The 19,647-nt window shown below is 35.6% G+C and overlaps 1 protein-coding gene and 1 pseudogene across 2 annotated transcripts in view; one reads left to right on the top strand and one right to left on the bottom strand.

Annotated features, from left to right (window-relative positions):
• LOC145241517 (ubiquitin-associated domain-containing protein 1-like) overlaps positions 1 to 2,217 on the bottom strand; it is a 48,360-nt gene extending 46,143 nt beyond the window's left edge. The window contains exon 1 of the mRNA XM_080104561.1: positions 1,603 to 2,217. Within this exon, the coding sequence (XP_079960687.1) occupies positions 1,603 to 1,858 (256 nt within the window). The 5' untranslated portion in view covers positions 1,859 to 2,217. The remainder of the gene's footprint in view (positions 1 to 1,602) is intronic.
• Positions 2,218 to 16,423: 14,206 nt separating this feature from the next.
• On the top strand, positions 16,424 to 19,325 carry LOC145241516 (kinesin-like protein KIF3A pseudogene; annotated as a pseudogene). Its single transcript, XR_013862565.1, has one exon. The product of XR_013862565.1 is annotated as a kinesin-like protein KIF3A pseudogene (transcript).
• Positions 19,326 to 19,647: the final 322 nt, after the last annotated feature.

The following is a 19,647-nucleotide window of genomic DNA, read 5'->3' as shown; positions in this document are numbered from 1 at the left end:
TACAGGATTAATGACTTTTTTTTCTTTTTAAATATTTATTAATATTTTTCATGTACGTTTTGTTGCATCAAATAAAAACAAGCGAATTAAAACTAGACATTTGAATTATTCCAACTACAATTCTCATCTTGGATGTTATTTTCACGTTTCAGTAGATATAACTCTCGACATAGGTGCATCTTTTTGAACTCGGAAATGTATATGGAATTTCGAACTGAATCCGTGATGGAGCTTACATCGGTCGAAACGTTGTGGCACTTTCAAATTCTACGACGTTATCGAGAGGTGAAATGAGTGATGGCTAAAGTGGAACTATGCGCAACAGCAGCAGCAGCGCATAGTTCATGCTAAAAAATTTTTTTAAAATATGATATTCTACTTTTTTTAGGCGATTATATGTAAATAGTCTGAAGAGATTGACATTTTTTTAACTTTACAGTGAGCGATCGCATATAAATTTAACATGAAATGATATTGATTACCTATTTCCCGATCACACGATTGTATAGCGTTTTAAGGATCGTTAAAAAAAAAAAAGAAAGAAAAAAACTGCTGTCTTGCAAAATAATTCTTTTTGCAGCTTTTGCAGTATTTAGTGATTTCTGAAGGGTTTTATTTTTCAATGACTCGTCTTTTAAAACACGCTCTGCTGAGTGCTGCTGCTCCGTGCATGAGTGATCGATCATTATTGTCTGATGAAACGGAAGTGGGTTTTACGTTAAATTTATATGCAAAAGTGATCTCTCACTCTAAAGTCTAACATATTAAAAGAATCCTCTTTTTCGCTAACTTTTTGAGGTTGTTTACATGCAATCGTCTAAAACATCAGAAGAAGGATCTAATAAGTTCTGAAAACTAATAAAGAATATGACAAGAAAGAATTTGTGAATCAAAAACCATGCAATCGTTCATTTAAGTCTGCACCCAGCACACTCCAGTGCGAAAGGTGTAGGGTATTTCTACGCAGCTTGAACCGAACCAAGCATACTTTTGCTGGATTAAACCTAAAACTTAGGTTAGGGCTAGATTAAGGTTAAAAAATAAAATGGGTTCGAAATTCTGTTGCAGTACCGAATTTAGTAGCATAGAATATACCCATGGCAAGTAAGCTACACAAAAGCATTTGGGTTTCATTTCCGAAACTAATTGCCTAGGAAATGAAACACAAACGTTTTTGTGTAGCTTCTTGTAGCTTACTTGCCACGAGTATATTTTTATACTACTACTAATAATAAGCAAGCAAGCAAGCAAGAACAAATCTAAAATTTGGAGCCAAACCGGACTGAGAGTACACAGATCCTGCAAAGTACTCAATATCTTATTGGATAGAGCTGTACAAATAATAATAAACATGCACTTAACTTTAACATTTGCTGCAATTTCCCGGTGTTAAGCGGTGTTTTTAAGTGCATGTTTACACACACACATGTGTGTGTGTGTGTGTGTGTGTGTACTGTGTTTGAGTGTGTATGTACTGTGTGCAACCATGTATGTAAAAATCACGGTTTTTTTTGTTTTGTTAGATGTTTGTCTGTTTTGTCGTTATTGTTTAACCTTCTAAGACACAAACAATAAACTGTAATAATGCGCGAAGGTTTTTACCATTGTCTCTGAGCCCTTCTTGTTGCAGGGTAAATTCTTCGTTGAGGACTTTCCCGGTTCTGACGAGCAAAACTTTGTGATAGAGCGACACTTTCATACTTTCCATGGGGCTGAAGAGTTGGCTGAGCGATCGAATTTTCATCATGTCGACAGTGGCGTCCGGACGGAAATCCTCGAGGATGTCGACCCCTTCCATGTTCGTGATTCGAACCTTCATTGTCGAAGGTGGAAAGACCAAAGAATCCGACACAAACATTGAGGCTCCGGCCGGTCGGACGCGTTGCCTCCTCAAAAATGATGAAAAGGCAATCGACCACCAACAACAAGAACGAGTTGAAGCGTGGATTACTTCCCTTTGCAAAACGCCACCTTCGCGTGAAGAGGACGAGCACGACTACTGTGTCGACACTAGAAACACCGGATAAATGAAAATTGTTGACAGGAAGAAAAAAAACAAACATAATCCATGCTCTTCAATTAAATAAAATAAATGGTGGCGAACGAAGCAAAAAAGGGGTGAAAAAATAAATAGAGCTTATTTAATTAAACCTATTTTCAAAACAAATGTACCCGTCACAGAAATGTCATATTCCCAAAATGACGTAAATTGATCACGAAGTTTTTTGTTTTTTTTAACTATACAAAGCAAAGTGGAGGAGAAATCCTTCACGACTGAGACAATTTTTATTTTTGTTCCTTTTCTCCACGTTAAAAAACGACCCTAGTGTCTAACTCTGTCCCGTGGGGAGGCATTATAAATAGGAACTATACAAAGCAAAACGTTATGTTTGGATGCGCTATGTTTTATAAATAAGGTGGAATAACTCGATTCGAATTATCGAGGTTAAAATCAGCATTGTAATGGCTACAATTTCCTATTAAAATCACTAAAAATAGTAATATATATATATATATATATATATATATATACTGCTTAATCAATTTACGTGGTTTTTGGAATGTGATATCTTCGTTCTGTGGTAATTACATCATAAAGATTTTTCTGCAATTTATTTTTTTAATAGGTTTAATTCTAAATAAACACCAAATAAATTTATAACAGATAAATGTTACCAAACGCTACTCTTCTATCTCACTGGATAAGTTTTGGGGTTTTAACTTATTTTAAAGTGTTTATTTAATTTGAAGCCAAAGTAGTATCAAATCTGTCGTGTTAGAATGAAAAAATGGCGGTTTTGTGATAGCCATTTGGATCCTCGATAATTGCTCAAAATCGAAAATTAAACAAAATAATAGTAAAACATTACATTTTCACGCGATTGGTTAGATTTATTAAGTGTGTTTCTATCAGTACTTTGTTTCATTTTTTTTTTATTTTTAAGTAATTATTAAGAGTTCAATTATCTATTACAAAACCGGCATGTTTTTCGGTTTAACTCAATAGATTTGATACTACTTTTTTTTTTCAAAATAAATAAACGCTTAAAATAAGTTAAAACACAAAAATCTTATCCAAATAGGGAGAAAGAATAACTTATCTTCCATTTGGTAACGTTTATTTATTATATAATTATTGTTTTCATCCCTTTATGTTTTGTTGGCTATTGTAAAAAAATGTCCTAAATGGTCATATATGGACTCGTTTTGTAGTAGTTTTCATTTATATATATATATATATATATATATATATATATATATATATATATATATATATATATACTTCAAAATAAAATTATTCAACAATTAGCTGGTATAGAAACCTGTGATCCTGTGATTATAAGATTTACAAGATATTACTGGCAGTAATATTCTAGAAGTATTATCCCACCTAAATAAGAATTGCTTGATATACAAGATAGAGCAAATAAATAAAATTTTAGTCATTCAATGAATTTAAAAATTTATGGCGTGAAATCTTTGAGTTTCAGATCAAAAACTTTTATTCTACTATGTAAGACAACAAATACATTAGAAATATTTTAATATATATATAATATATATATTCTATAGGGTTTCGATGTCTACCATCTCTTCAGAGGAGAAAATATTAGCAAATAGTTATAATGGTTTATAATGTCAGTGAGACATGGAAAATCACAATTAAAAATTATTGAGTAATTAAAAGTCATAGAGTAAGGGAAGTTAAAGAAAAGGATATAAAAGTTAACATCCAAATTTTTTTTTTTTTTTTTTATTCAATTTTCACCCCAAACAAGGCACAGTGCCACTTTGAAGCAGGGGGCTACTATCAGGGACTTAATTAGCGGGGTCATTATGAAGGGAGATGAGTAGAAAGATGTTTGTTAACATTACACTTGAACTTCTGCATATTATTGCAGTTGGGAAAGCAGAATCCCGGAAGGGAATTCCAAAGACCCGCAGTTCTGGGGAAGAAACTATTGGAGTAAAAGGCTTTCTTGCACCTAGGGATCTCTACTGTAAAGGGATGAGACTTAGTAGCTTGTCGGGTTTGTCGGGGGTAGTTACGTCGGGGAGGTACAAGTGTTTGCAGTTCGTCAGAGCATTCACCATTGAAGTATTTGTAGAACACGCAGAGGGATGCAACATCTCGTCGATGGGACAGAGGCTGAAGCCTAGATGACAGTTCAGGACCTATCAGGTTGGCGACTCTCTTTTGAACCCTGTCCAGGAGCGAGAGACAAGAAGCAGATGCACCAGCCCAGATGTGACAACAGTACTCCATACATGGGCGAATGGTTGCCTTATAGAGGTATAGGATACTGTCAGGCGTAAGTAGTTTTCTAGCACGGTAGAGGGAGCCAACCTTCCTTGCAGCAGCCTTGGCAATGCTCTCAATGTATCTATTCCAGTTCATATTCCCTGTAAACGTTAGGCCGAGGAGTTTAAAAGAAGTACTTTCAGGTAATGTGTTCTTGGTCATTGCTATTGGTCGTAGAGAAGGTTTCTTGTAGTTATTGAAGGAAACAAGCTTAGTCTTAGCAGCACTGAATGTGACCAACCATTTTTGTCCCCATTCCACTACGGATTGGAGGTCATCCTCTAGCGTTTCAGCCATTTCCTTGGATATGTGTTCATTTGTTTTCCCCTCATATCTGTTATAGAGAGTGGTGTCATCGGCAAATCTCCGAAACAATATTATCGGGGAGGTCGTTTATGAATATCAGGAATAATAGAGGTCCAAGGATAGACCCCTGAGGTACTCCCGCATTTATGTCGTATTGTTTGGATGTACGACCGTCGAGGACAACTTGGATTTTTCTAAATTGCATGGAAAAATCCGAAGTGAATCTTTGGAAGCAGTGTTTTGAGTAATCCACATCACAATGTAATGATCCGAATTAGGCATTTTTATGGAGCAATTTTCCTTTGTTATATAATGTGTCCGGTAAAAAAGTTTTTTATATATAGGTCCGGTGGATCTGTTTATTAATAAACATATAAATTGATATATTTGATATTTTTTATACTAATAGAACATGAGCCTAAAATTCCACTCTAAAATAACCTTCAAATTGTTCCTATTTACAACCTTATTCTTGGCCTTCGGGCTTGGATCAAAGTGTAGTATCTGTTCCGGCAGATACTGCAAGCAAAGACCATATGTGGGGGTAACCCCACATATCAGACCTTGGTCAATGTAGGAGAAACCCTTCATACCAATTGTCATTATCCAGCTCCCCTACTCCCCGGGGAGTTGGTCCCCATTTCCCCTTCACTCCTCACATTAAAAATCGGCCTTGTGCCTAATTTGCTCGGTGGGGGAGCAAATAAATACCATCTGTTCCGGCAGATACTGCAAGCTATGACTAGCTATGACTAGCAAAGACCAGATGTGGGGGCAACCCCACATGCCTGACCTTTAACCAGCTCCCATTTCCCACCTCTCGGGAGCTGGTCCCCTTTTTCCCTTCCCCCTCCCGTCACTCCTCACATTAAAAATTGGCCTTGTGCCTAATTTGCTCGGTGGGGGAGCAAATAAATACCATCTGTTCTTCAGATGCTGCACTTCTATTTCTTGTTCTCTTTCGGTGGAGGAGAAATCCTTCACGACTGAGACAATTTTTATTTTTGTACCTTTTCTCCACGTTAAAAAACGACCCTGGTGTCTAACTCTGTCCCGTGGGGAGGCATAGTAAATAGGTACAATGCCTCCCCACGGGACAGAGTTAGACACCAGGGTCGTTTTTTAACGTGGAGAAAAGGAACAAAAATAAAAATTGTCTCAGTCGTGAAGGATTTCTCCTCCATTGACAGAGAACAAGAAATTGAAGTGCAGCATTGTTAATGAAATTAAAAATTAAAAAATTAAAGCCGCTTTAGCAGACAGACCATGCAAAATGAGAGAAACTGAAGTGATACGAAAAACGAAAAGAAAAGGACAGAAAATGCTTGCACGTAATAAAAAAGCGAGTATAAGATAAGATAAAATAAAATAAAAGGGGAGGGAAGGAAATGTATTAATGCATGATGGAGAGACAGAAAGAAGAAGATAAAAAAGAGAGAAAATAATAATGAAGAAATAGAGGGGGGTGAGATACATAGAGAGAGGAAGATGAACTACATAGACGAAGTCAATAAACCTTTATAAAATAAAGTGACAGGCCGCGAAAATAGGTCAGGAAGCTCAATGTGAGCCCAGACATATTAAAGAAAAAAAGAAAAAGAAGAGGAAGCAAATCCAAAACAACACGTGTCAAACATAAACCAACTGCTTAAACTAGCTTCATTTAAATCTATTTAAGTCAATTCAAATCCAGTCAACTCAAAATCATATTATCTAATACATACAGTACTATTCTTGTTAATTTTATACATATTGATAATATCCTTTAAATGACAAAATTAAACTGAAAATTTAGAACTATAATAATCTGTGTAAGTAATTTTTAAAACTAAATCTCGGCATATTATTAAAACGTGTTATAAAATTTATAATACTAATGATATTACTTTACTCTAAAATAATATTTTACTGAAAAAATATACTTTACTGAAAAAAATATCAAAAAATTAATAATAATAATAATAATATTTAATAATATTTAACTGAAAAAAAACTTTATATATATAAAAAAAAATGAAAGCATAATAATAATCATACTACAAATCATCATTTGAGCCAGTCCAAGGAATCTTCTTTGTCTATGTCTGGTTTATCCAATCGAGAAATTGGCTGGAGATTGAAATGTGATGAGAAAACGGTACGAAAGACTGTGCAAAAGTACCAAAACACCGGCAGTGTTCATGATGCCCGTAAATCTGGTTGTACTAGAGTTACTTCTAACAGGGAAGACAATGTTATCAAGATCCGCAGCCTAAGAAACAGATTTGAAACGGCTCCCCAAATCCAACAACAGTGCAATCTTGTTAAAAAGTGCTCTCTTTCTACTGTCAAGAACAGATTAAAGGAATTTAACTTGTGAGGATATGTTGCAAAATGCAAGCCAATGATTTCTGTAAAAAACAGAAAGCACCGTCTGGACTTTGTCAGATGCAATGAAGATCATGACTTTTCATATTGGTCAAAAGTGCTTTTTAGCGACGAAAGCAAGTTCAATAGGCTAGGCAGTGATGGTAGGCACTACGTCCGTCAGAGGAAAGACAAAGAATTTAATCCTAGGTGCTCAGTTTCAACACTGCAAGGTGGTGGAGGTTCAGTTTTGGTGTGGAGCATTATACCAATGGTCCCTGGCCTATAGTTCACTTGCAATGTCGAATTAATTCAACCAAGTATATTAATATGTTGATTGAGCATTTTCTACCCTACTTTGGTCGGAATTTGAATGATAATCCCATCTTCATGCAGAATAATGCTCCCATTCACACAGTTGGCAATGTCAAGAGGTTCCTGGAAGAGCATGATATTCCGTGTTTGGATTGGCCTGCACAATCTCCAGACCTCCAGGCCTCAATCCTATTGAAAACGTATGGCATTACATCAAGCAACAGCTATGCAATGATAAAATTTTAATTTTGGAAGAGCTTTGGACAAAAATTAAAGAAAAGTGGGATGCCCTTTCCCTGGAGTATTGCTGCAAACTAATTCAAAGAATTCCCAAAAGATTGTAGGCTGTCAAATTGCAGAAGAGCTATGCTACTAAATATTAACTAGTTCATTGTGTTCCTGTTGTATTTCTGTTTCATTAATGTTCTAAAGTTACATTTAAATAACAATTTTCCATTGTGCGGACTTTCTTTTTTCCTCCTCAATTTGAACTTATTTTTTTAAATTGATGTGAACACTAGAATATTTCAATTAAAAGTCAAATATGAACAGGTAAATTTATAGAAGAATCAAAGGCCAATCAAATGAGGTATAGCTTGTTTAAACAGTTACATTAAATTTAGCTTAAGTTTGCAGTTTTCGAAAAAATTGCAAGTGCGGCCTTTCTTTTTGCCGCCTGTGTGTGTGTGTGTAAATATATATATATATATATACATATGGATCAATGGATCAGCCATTGAGCTGAGGTTAGATTGTTTGAATCAGGAAGACATAGGGGTGGAATTCCTCTTAAAACTTCAAATATTTCATATTTTGATTAAGTTTAAAGCATCTGTATAAAATTTTATGAGCAAAACAATGGAAGTGATTTCAAACCTTCCTTCAACGTGCCAAAAGCTTTTTTTTTTTTTTTTTAATTCAATTTTCACCCTAAACAAGGTACAGTGCCACTTTGAAGTAGGGGGCTACTATCGGGGACATAAGTTGCAGGGATATTATGAAGGGAGATGAGCAGCAAGATGTCTGTTCACATTACACTTGAACTTCTGCATGTCAGTACAGTTTGGAAAGCAGAATCCCAGAAGAGAGTTCCAAAGTCTAGGAGTTCTGGGGAAGAAACTATTGGAGTAGAAGGCTTTTTTACACTGTGTAGGGGTGGGATTTAGCTGCTTGTTGGGTTTGTCGGGGGTATTTACGCCGAGTGGGTACAAGAGCTTGTAGTTCATCAGAGCATTCACCATTAAAATACTTGTAGAATAGGCAGAGGTATGCAACATCTCGTCGATGGAACAGAGGCTGAAGCTTAGATGACAGTTCAGGACCCCTATCAGGTTGGCGACTCTCTTTTGAACCTTGTTCAGGAGTGAGAGACTAGTAGCAGATGCACCAGCCCAAATGTACCAACAGTACTCCATACATGGGCGAATGGATACTTTCAGGCGTAAGTAGCTTTCTAGCACAGTAGAGAAAGACCACCTTCTTCGCAGCAGCCTTGGCAATGCCTTCAATATATCTGTTCCTACTCATGTTCCCTGTGAAGTCTTCCTCTAGTGTTTCTGCCATTTCCTTAGATATGTGTTCATTTGTTTTCCCCTCGTGCCTGTTATAGAGCGTGGTGTCATCAGCAAATATTATGTGACACTTCCAATGGATCTGTGGGAAAAAAAACCTCTTTAAAACTTCAAATACGTATAACTGATTTTAATTAAATTTAAATCTATAATATAAATCTCACCTCTCTGTTTAAAGGTATGTATGTATGTATGTATGTATGTATGTATGTATGTATGTATATCTGCCTAAAACGTTCGACAGAGGCGACGGATTTTCATGAGATCAGTATTGTTTTGAAGCTCGACCATATATGTAAATATCGAAAAATTGGCTAAAAACATTAATTCCTTCATCCTCCACTAGGCACTTTTCTACAAAGAAAGGTCGCTTTTTTGCCGATATTTTCAAAAGTTATCCCCTCTTTTCAATTGACTAGCTTTGATTTTAACCTTCACCACTTCTGGTTTGGCGATGGACACAATGGCAAAAACATCATTTTTTTTAACAGTCTTTTTTTCTCACGCAGTACGGGTTCGAGCCTGCCTGCCTGCCTACTATAATTTTTTTTCTTTTTGTTCAACACACACCTCCAAACACCTAGGCAACTCTGGGCACCCAGGCTAGTCTATAATATAAATCTCACCTGTCTGTTTAAATGTATGTATGTATGTCTGCCTAAAACTTTCGACAGAGACAAAGGATTTTCACGAGATCGAAATCGTTTGCAAGTTCGACCCTTCAGACGACAAATATTAAAAAATTGACTAAAAACATTAATTCCTTTGGGTCGCTTTTTCACCAATATTCTCGAAAGTCATCCCCTCTTTTCGGTTGACTAGCTTTAATTTAAACATATGTCACTTCTAGTTTGGCGATGGGTGCAACAGCAAAGACGTCACTTTTTTTCACGTTCGAGCCTGCCTGCCTGCCTACTACCACTTTTTTTTTTTTTTGCTCACATCTCTAAACATCCAGGCAACGCCGGGCACCCAGGCTAGTTATATATATAAAGCACTAATTGAGAAAGTTTTCCAAAGTTTAGGATTCTAAGGGATAAAATGTCAGTAAAAACAGTAATATTGTGTTATGAAAAATTATAGTAAAACGACATAGTATTCCTCATTAAATCCTAAGCAACATTGCGTCTTCCTATTAGTAAATACTTAAGCTGGTATAATCAACGTTTGTTTCCCTAAGGCATTTTTCCTGTATATTTTTACATAAAATACATGCTAAAATATCATCTCGTTTTCTCATTTCAGTTTAAATTAGTGATAGGATGATTCTAAAATTTTTCCTGATTCGGATACCATTACCGATTCTCTTCTAAATTTCTGATTGGATACAATTACCAATTTCGATTCTTTTAAAAGTTCTAAATATAAAGTTTGTGCTTTTAGAGGAAGTTGGATTATTGCAAGGACCCATATAACATGTGGATATATTTTCAAAAAATCACTTATTGATGTGACCTATAGATTTTAGTTTTACTAAAATCAGTAAATATTTATCATTTCATCATTAATACGAGTCGTGGAAACTTAGGTTTTACACAGAAACAAAGAAATAAAAATAAGCAGAATCATTTTTGGCATTGGATAATAGTCACAAATTTTTCTGATTCCGATACCAATTCCAATACCAATTTTGATACTGATACTCCAAAATGTTTCGATTTTTTTGATCCCCACTTTTAATTCCGATTATCATCTCAACACTAGTTTAAATCTCAAAAATTAGGTAGTCCCTTCCTCGGGCTAACAATTTGTTTCTATTTGAAATACTGACTGCATTTTGGGTCAAAGCTCATTTTTAGGGAAACAAGAAATATAAAAGATAGGAGAAAAAAAATAAAGACACGAAAAAAAAGAGCAAATAATGAAATTGACACAAGAACATAATTTAATATTTATTTAATATTTAAAACTGTGTTTGTGCTACTTTTGATTGCCAAAATTCAATAAATTTCTTAACCAAAGTGACAATAAAAAACATGAAAGATAAAATAAATCAACTAGAACCATAAAAATATGCAAAAAAAAAAAGTGGGTCATTACATAAGAAACAACTGTTTAAAAAATTGATTATTGTTTGAATATCACATATATTCAAATACATAAAAGGAAATGTCACTTAAAATGATAAAGAAAAATGGATTGAACATGCCATGCTTTTCCACAAAAAAGAAGCATGCAACAAAAATTCAATAAGAAATTGTCTTTCATGAGGCAAAGTCTTCAAAAGTCTATCTTCTTTCAGTCTTCATTCCATTCCAACATATTTTTTAAACAAATTGCTTCAGACTGAATTTTCTCTTTTTAAATAAAATCTTCAAAAGTTAAATAATTCATAAAAATGCAATAAAAAAAACTTCCGTTTCTTTTTTTTATTTTTTATTCTTCCTCTTCCCCCTCCTCCTACTTCCTTTTCTTTTAAATAGGAATTCTTTTTGAAAAGATTTCCCTGGGACAATTCTTTTTTTTCTTTGACTGCTTCGGATTTTAAATTTAAGGTTTTAAGAAAAACCCTAATAAATTTTTGTTCAAAAACCTCTCATTTTAAATCCTTTTCTTTTAGTAATTTTCTCTACCATCTATAGCAATGGCCAACGACTCTTTATCTGAGAGTACGTCTTTCAAGCTCCTTGGCCTAACGTTCACAGGAAACATGAGTTGGAACAATTACATCGAGGGCATTGCCAGGGCCGCTGCAAGGAAGGTGGGCTCTCTCTACCGTGCTAGAAAACTACTAACACCCCAAAGTATCCTGTACCTCTATAAGGCCACCATTCGCCCATGTATGGAGTATTGCTGTCATATTTGGGCTGGTGCATCGACTACTAGTCTCTCGCTCCTTGACAAGGTTCAAAAGAGAGTCGCCAATCTGATAGGCCCTGAACTGGCATCTAAGCTTCAGCCTCTGTCCCATCGACGAAACGTTGTATCCCTCTGCCTGTTCTACAAGTATTTTAATGGTGAATGCTCTGATGAACTGCAAGCACTTGTGCCCCCACGACGTGAACACCCTCGACAGACCCGACAGGCTGCAAAATCCCACCCCCACACTGTAGAGATCCCTAGATGTAAAAGATCTTTCTACTCCAGTAGTTTCTTCCCCAGAACCGCTAGACTTTGGAATTCCATTCCAGGTCCCTGCTTCCCCAACTGTACTGACATGCCGAAGTTCAAGTGCAACGTGAACCAACATTTTGCTGCCCAAATCCCTACATAGTACCCCAGTAGTTGTTACCCCTGTTAGTAGCCCCCTACACCAAAGTGGCAGTGCCTTGTATGGGGGAAAAATTTAATTTAAAAAAAAAAAAAAGTGATTGGGAAATAATAGCCGGATTGCATTGTTGATTTTTGGACCTTGTGGAATACAATTATTAGGTTGATGCAAAAATAATGTTGTTTTTTATCAGATATATATATATATATATATATATATATATATATATATATATATACGTCTAAAAATGACATAATTTTTGCACCAACCTAATACATCGGACTTATTGACTTTTTGTATTTTATGATAATTCCTTTACACCTGCTCTTTCTTGTGAATATTATTGAATACAGCTTTCTTAATTATTTCATTTTTCAATTTAAAAATTATTAAAACGAACTTTTTAATATACTCAGTTATGAATATGCGAGCGACTACATGAAGTTAACTAATTTGCATATTTCTTTGAAAAACAACAGTTTATTAATTACTTATTCATTTTTATGAGATGATTGCCTTCATTAAACTATTATGCTGAATTCTATTCATGCATAGTTTCTACATTCTGCATAATTGAGTAGAATTTAAGATGAAACGTTCTAGCACACAAAAATATATATATATATATATATATATATATATATATATATATATATATATATATATACATAAAATAAGAATTACAGTTAAGTTTACCAAAATGATCCAAAATGGCAAAACTAAAGTAAATTATAAATATTAAAGAATTAATATTTATACAGTAATCTCAACCAGATGTAAAAGCTCGATAAAACCAAATAGGAGATAGAGCTTATAATTTTCTTCTTCACGCATTTTCCTTAATTCAGCTTTGCCACGACAGTCGAGCTGTATATTTCTTCGATTCTTTTTTTTTACACAAATTTTATCTTTCTTTTAATAATATATTGGAATTCTTTCCCTTTTCCTTGTACCTATTTGTGAATTATTCCACGGATTTCTGCCTTTTGGATCATCTTCCAATTACGCGATTCCCTTGGATTTTACTTGTGCGAATGGAAATTTAACTAATTTTCTTGGATTCTGCATCTTTGGATTTTATCGTCATTGGCTATTTTACTCTCCACCAGACTGTCCATTCACGTGAAATCACTTTTTTATTCACCTTATTCCCTTTGCTTCATTTTTTGTTACCAAGTAAGATCTATGACTTACTTGTAGTTTCATTTAATACTTTTGCAAGCAAAATCCGATCCCGCATTTTGCTAAATCCTATCCTCTGATGAAAAGGAAAGTATTTCTTCGAAACTCCATGGATAAAGGACTATCTACATTTAGTGTTTCCTTTTTAAAATTAAATATGTTTTTAACTCTTTTTCAAAGTGTTTTTTAACATGTTTTATTAACTATTTGTTCCTATATATATATATATATATATATATATATATATATATATATATATATATATATATATATATATATATCAAAGTTACCTTCTCGGTTTGTGTACAAAACTTCTCTACCAAACTCCTCTCTGAATATTTGGTCTACAGAGTTGAAATTTGATTTTTGATCTTTGAAGATTAAATGTGTATAGTATATGGAGATGTGCGCACAATAGGAGACTTTAATAGTATGGTCACATTGAAAGAATGAATGAGAGTTGTTGGGTTAGTAGATGTTGAACAGTCAGTTGAGGTAACAGGGTTAGTTCGCAGGTGAAGACCAAGGAAAACGTGAAGAAATGATAAAAATGGACCTGAGAGAAAGTGAGGTAAATAAGAACCTGGCTAGATATAAGTTACTTTGAAAGTCAATTTATTAAAGCTGTTCAACACATGCCAGTGTACGAGCCTTTTTCAAGTCTCACACAAAACACACATTCATATTTCAAGCTGTCATATACATACGCGCACACAAACATACGCGCCCACGTCCACATATTCACGTTCGCGTACATACACTCACATTCACGTATATATACACACACGCTTACGTATACACATGTACTCACACACGCGAACACGAACACACACATGGACGACGTCACTTCCGCTTTCTAAGGAAATACACATGCGCAAAAGACACTCCAGAAGCGAGTATAAAGCATGGAGACAAGCTGTTTCTAATCCTCTTTTTAGGACCAACTCAAGAGGTTGGGCGAACAAGCCGCCGCTGTTTTGGCGCGCACGCACGCGCACCTCACGCCCACTTCCTACTATGTATGGGGCACGAGCTAATGACTGTATGTATACATTCTCCCTCTTTCTCTCTCCATCTACTACTGGCCACTAAGAACACCTTCGCGTAGCTGACTACTAACTGATGACAACTCTAATATCCTCTTCCTTGCCTACACGCTGGATTCTCATTTCCACTACAACACTCACTTCAATTCCCACGCGCGAACAAACAATAATGACCCAAACTTGAGATGAAAACACATTTCCTTTTCTTGCTACAACACCAGTCCTGCAACGGCCATTGGTTACATACGCGCGGACATGTTATAACTAAAATGTTCATTTCTTTCAACAGCAAATAAACGACGTTTATCTTATCCATTACTTGAGTCTTTGTTTCCTTCAATTCCCATTCGTTTCATTATTCTTTTGTAACGGGATTGGTGTATTTATATATCCTAGTCCCCTACACCAGCATGTAAAACGGACGGTGAATCGATGATGATGATCATCATCATCGTCATCATCATCAGCAGCTCTATTTTTCAGTTGTCAGCCCACAATTCGATTCTGGCAAGATTTGGCAGTGAGGTTGACCATCTTCCCGCATACAGCAGCTGATATTCTCAAATATGGTTACTCATCTTATACTGATCAGGCTCAGCAGTTGCTTAACTTCGATGGTCTAATGAAAACTAGTGTGTCCCAATTTACTTATCTCCCTACGAGAATAAAGTTAGATAAAAGTTCATTTTTTAATATGGAAAATCTAGTTTCCCCCAAATAGATTGGGACCAAAATGTTAATTGCCTCAGTTTAGGAGGATTTCCCTTATTATTATTGTAGATATGGAATGTGGATCTTCAGCTACATCAGCACTCTCAAAAAATGTAATTCTACTTTTTTAGGGGATTACATATGAACACACTGTAATACTTTGGATTATTTTATGTTTTTTAGTTGTTGTCTTTGTTTATAAATTATTATAATTCTTGTTACTTTGGTTAACATTGGTTAACCTTGCTTAGAGACATAAAAGCACCTAGCCTTTTTTATGTTACTAAAACGGAATTGAATCACAATAAGACATCTCTTTTCGCTAATCTTTGCCTTTATTATATTTCTCCTTTTTTTCCTCTTTCTTTCACCTAACGTTATATTTTGTTAACGACCACAAAATTACGACAACCTGTACTTAGTGATTGTGTTTAATTTTTTTTTTCTTTCGAGGTGTGGGAGCGGATCTAAGATTATTCTCATATAGGTTTAATGGAAATGTTTTTTTTTTTTTTTTTGTTTTTTTTTTTCGCTAACAAAACAGAAAAAAACATAATAATTAAATTTATATGCCTTAAAATACTATCCTGGGTGCTTGTTTAGACAAAGTCGACAGATCAATTTTTTTTTTTTTTTTTTTTTTTTAGTAAGTCGTTTTAAGCAAAAACAATATTACGTACTTAATTGTCATGTCGAAAGTAATAACATATCCAAAAAATTACGAAAATTCATCGAGTAGAAAGTTAAAAGAAAGTAGAAAGTAATTTTTACGGAAAAATGGGTAAAATTGCATTTTACTTTGACGTTATAAAATAGGCAGTAGTTTGTTCACACACAGGGGACATAACTCGGAACGAATATTTTAGATTACTTATTTATGACTGCAAATTTTATTAGATAGACTTTATTTGGTATTATTTTACCAAAAACACAATAGCAGTTATTCTACTCGATGAATTTTCGTAACTTTTGGATATATTACTATTTTCTACATGACAATTAAGTAATATTGTTTTCGCTTAAAACGACATATTAAAAAAATCGATTTGTCGCTTATAGCTTAACAAGCACCTTATTCTGTTAGACCATAGTTCGGAAATGCGTAATTATTTTACCTTAAATTTATATGGGAAATCTAAATTCTAAAACATTTTTTTTTCTTTTTTTATGGCCAAACAACCCCATAAGGTTTTCAGCATCATACGTTATCGCCTAAAAAAGTAAATTTTTGTTTTTGGGAGAGGTGTAGCAAAGAGTTTTCATCTACAAATATTATTTCTCCTTCTCTGACTGAAGACAAAACAAATAGTACACTGCGATCATCGCCAGCTGGAATTGTTACTAATTCTGTATTGATTAAGTACAATAGTGGCTTAATGTAGAATGTCGATGATGATGAGAACCGGTGCTTGGTCGTAAGTATACTATGAGTTATCTCCCGTAATTGAAAGAAAGAAAGAAAGAAAGAGGGCGAGGAGTGGAGGATTGGTGAGGTCTGCTTCACAATGACGTCACACGTTTGCAGTCTCACTCTCATTTTGAAAAGGTGAGGAGAGAGAGAGAGAGAGAGAGAGAAAACGCTACCGCCTCGAGACGATGCCAACACGATCGAAGGAAATGTTATAGTCAAACTCTTCCTTTTTTCATCCGAGATCTTTTTTTAATTACAACAAACAAGACGAAGCGTAAAAAAAACCCAAAAAAAACTAAAAGAAAGAAAGAGAAAAAACTATACCTTCCGTTTTATTTCAAGCTAGCAACAACAACAATAACAGTTTCAAAATTCATCATTTAACCTCATTCTACGACTGCTGTGTTTTTCATCTTCGCGTATGTCAGCTCTTCGTGAAATTCTTCAAAAATGCCTGAGAACAAAAATGCAAGTATCAACTATCGCGGATTATTGAGTAACAACCACACAGGTACGACTAGTACGACTTCAAATTCTAGCAGCGGTACTAATATGCCAAGTTCGACGTCCTCCAGCGGTACTAGTGCCAGTACGAACACCATTAATAACACTAGTGCAAGTTACAGCTCTACCCTAAATAAAACGAAAGACTCTGATAACGTCCGTGTGGCAGTTCGTTGTCGTCCACTTAATGATAAAGAAATCGCAAGCCAATGCCGCAATTTGGTAACCGTCGACGACTTACGAGGTACAGTCACTGTAGAAAGTCCGTCTGCTAGCCATGGTGAGTTGACAAAGATCTTTACTTTCGATACTGTCTTTGGTCCTGGCTGTAAACAAGTCGATGTATACAACAAAGTCGCCCGGCCGATTGTTGAGTGCGTATTAGAAGGATATAACGGAACTATTTTCGCCTATGGTCAAACTGGAACTGGGAAAACATATACAATGGAAGGGCTGAGAGCTGCCCCCGAAATGCGTGGCATCATACCAAATTCCTTCGCGCATATATTTGGAGCCATTGCTAAGGCAGGGGAGGAGCACTGTTTTCTCGTCCGAGTGTCTTATATGGAGATCTATAATGAAGAGATCCGTGATCTACTTGCGAAAGATCAGAATGTGCGACTAGAGGTGAAGGAACGGCCTGATGTTGGTGTGTATGTGAAAGATCTGTCGGCATTTGTGGTCAACAATGCCGATGATATGGATAGGATCATGACCCTCGGTAACAAAAACCGTGCAGTCGGTGCAACCAACATGAACGCCCACAGCTCCAGGTCCCATGCTATTTTCACTGTTACTGTCGAATGCAGTGAAAAAGGAATTGATGGAAAACAGCATGTCATCATGGGGAAACTCCACCTGGTGGACCTGGCCGGATCGGAACGCCAGGCTAAAACCGGAGCGACTGGAATGAGATTGAAAGAAGCCTCTAAAATTAATTTGTCTCTCTCAACGCTTGGTAATGTAATATCGGCTTTGGTAGATGGTAAAAGTAGTCACATTCCTTACCGAAACTCTAAGCTTACACGTTTGCTGCAGGATTCTCTTGGGGGAAATTCCAAGACGATCATGATCGCTGCCATTGGGCCAGCAGATTACAATTATGATGAAAGTATCAGCACATTAAGATATGCTAATCGGGCAAAGAATATTAAGAACAAAGCTAGAATTAATGAAGATCCCAAGGACGCTCTTTTAAGACAATTCCAGACCGAAATTGAAGAACTAAAACGACAACTGGAAGAAGGCATCTCCGACAACGAAGATGACGATGATGATGAGGTTGAGGATGAAGTAGATAACGAGCCGAACGTTGATAATATGGAAAGCAAGCGAAAACATCATGAAAGACGATCATGTAGAATCTCAAAAGAAAAAATGGCTGAGATTCAGTCGAAGATCGAGAATGATCGTAAATTATTGGAAGAAAAAAAAGATATGGCGGAAGAAGAACGGAACCGGATGAAAGAAAGTCTGGATGAAAAAGAGGCCGAACTGAGGAGATATCAAGAGGAACAAGATCAGCTCGCGCAGAAATTGCTTGCCATTGAGAAGAAGATAATTGTAGGGGGAGAGAACCTGTTAGAAAAAGCTGAAGAACAGGAACGCTTACTCGGGGAGAGTGCTTTAGAGCTGGAAGAGCGGAAGAAAAGGGAAGAAGAACTATGTCGAGCATTGGAAGAAAAAGAGCAGGAACGCCTCGACATTGAGGAGAAATATTCCAGCCTGCAGGACGAAATCGTCGGAAAGACAAAAAAGCTAAAGAAATGTTGGATGATGTTGATACAGGCGAAATCCGAAATGGCCGATCTACAACAGGAGCATCAGCGCGAAATGGAAGGACTTTTGGAAAATGTGAGACAGTTGAGTCGTGAGCTTAAATTGCAGATGTTAGTGATTGACAATTTTATCCCGCCAGAATTTCAAAATGTGATTGAACATTACGTCCATTGGAACGACGATATCGGTGAGTGGCAACTGAAGTGTGTTGCTTATACGGGTAACAATATGCGCAAACATGCTGCGTTGCTCGAAAAACCTAAAGATGTCAGCCCTGATGTGGATTTATCATGTATATATTTAGCCTATACACCTGAAGGGGCTGCACTTGCGATGAAGTCAAAAACCAACAAAATGCTTAAGTCTCTCCATTATTCCAAGGTGATGTCACGGCCAAAGCTATCTAAGAAAAAGAAGAGAGAGCCAGACGTCGGCAATATGTTACAGTGATAACCAATCACTGCGTTGTTAGTGTGTTTGTTTGTCTAGTCATTCTAGATTTTGAGATTATAATTTTGTTTATTACCCTGCCGTTTTATGCTTCCATACAAAAACTTGTGTCATCAAGCTTTTTGGCTTGAAAGTTATTTAGGGACGAGCAACGAAAGTGAAAGTATTTGTTAATTCTTTGCATTTTTTTTTTTATTTTTTAACATTAATTTCACATTTTTAAGTATCATTTTCTTTCATTTTTTTTATTTTCATCTTTCATGTTTTTGTAAAGGTGGTCACTCAGTTTCGACTATGGGTATGATAAGACATATTTCATCTTTGAAATGAATGAGGGGGGGGGCAAAGTAATTTATGTGATATAAAACTATTTTGTAAAAATTAAATACTTTACAATAGGTTAATGTTGTTAGAATCATGTGTAAATAAAGTTACTTTATAGGAGGCAAGACAATGCGGATGTGTAATGGATGGACATAAACTGAAGAAAATTGAGATATACACAGGTGGAA

Source organism: Euprymna scolopes, chromosome 20 (genome assembly GCF_053919585.1).
Source record: "Euprymna scolopes isolate OS-2025 chromosome 20, ASM5391958v1, whole genome shotgun sequence".
Taxonomy (NCBI): domain Eukaryota; kingdom Metazoa; phylum Mollusca; class Cephalopoda; order Sepiida; family Sepiolidae; genus Euprymna; species Euprymna scolopes.
The sequence above is the reverse complement of the archived record's forward strand: the minus strand, read 5'-3'. Positions and strand labels throughout refer to the sequence as shown.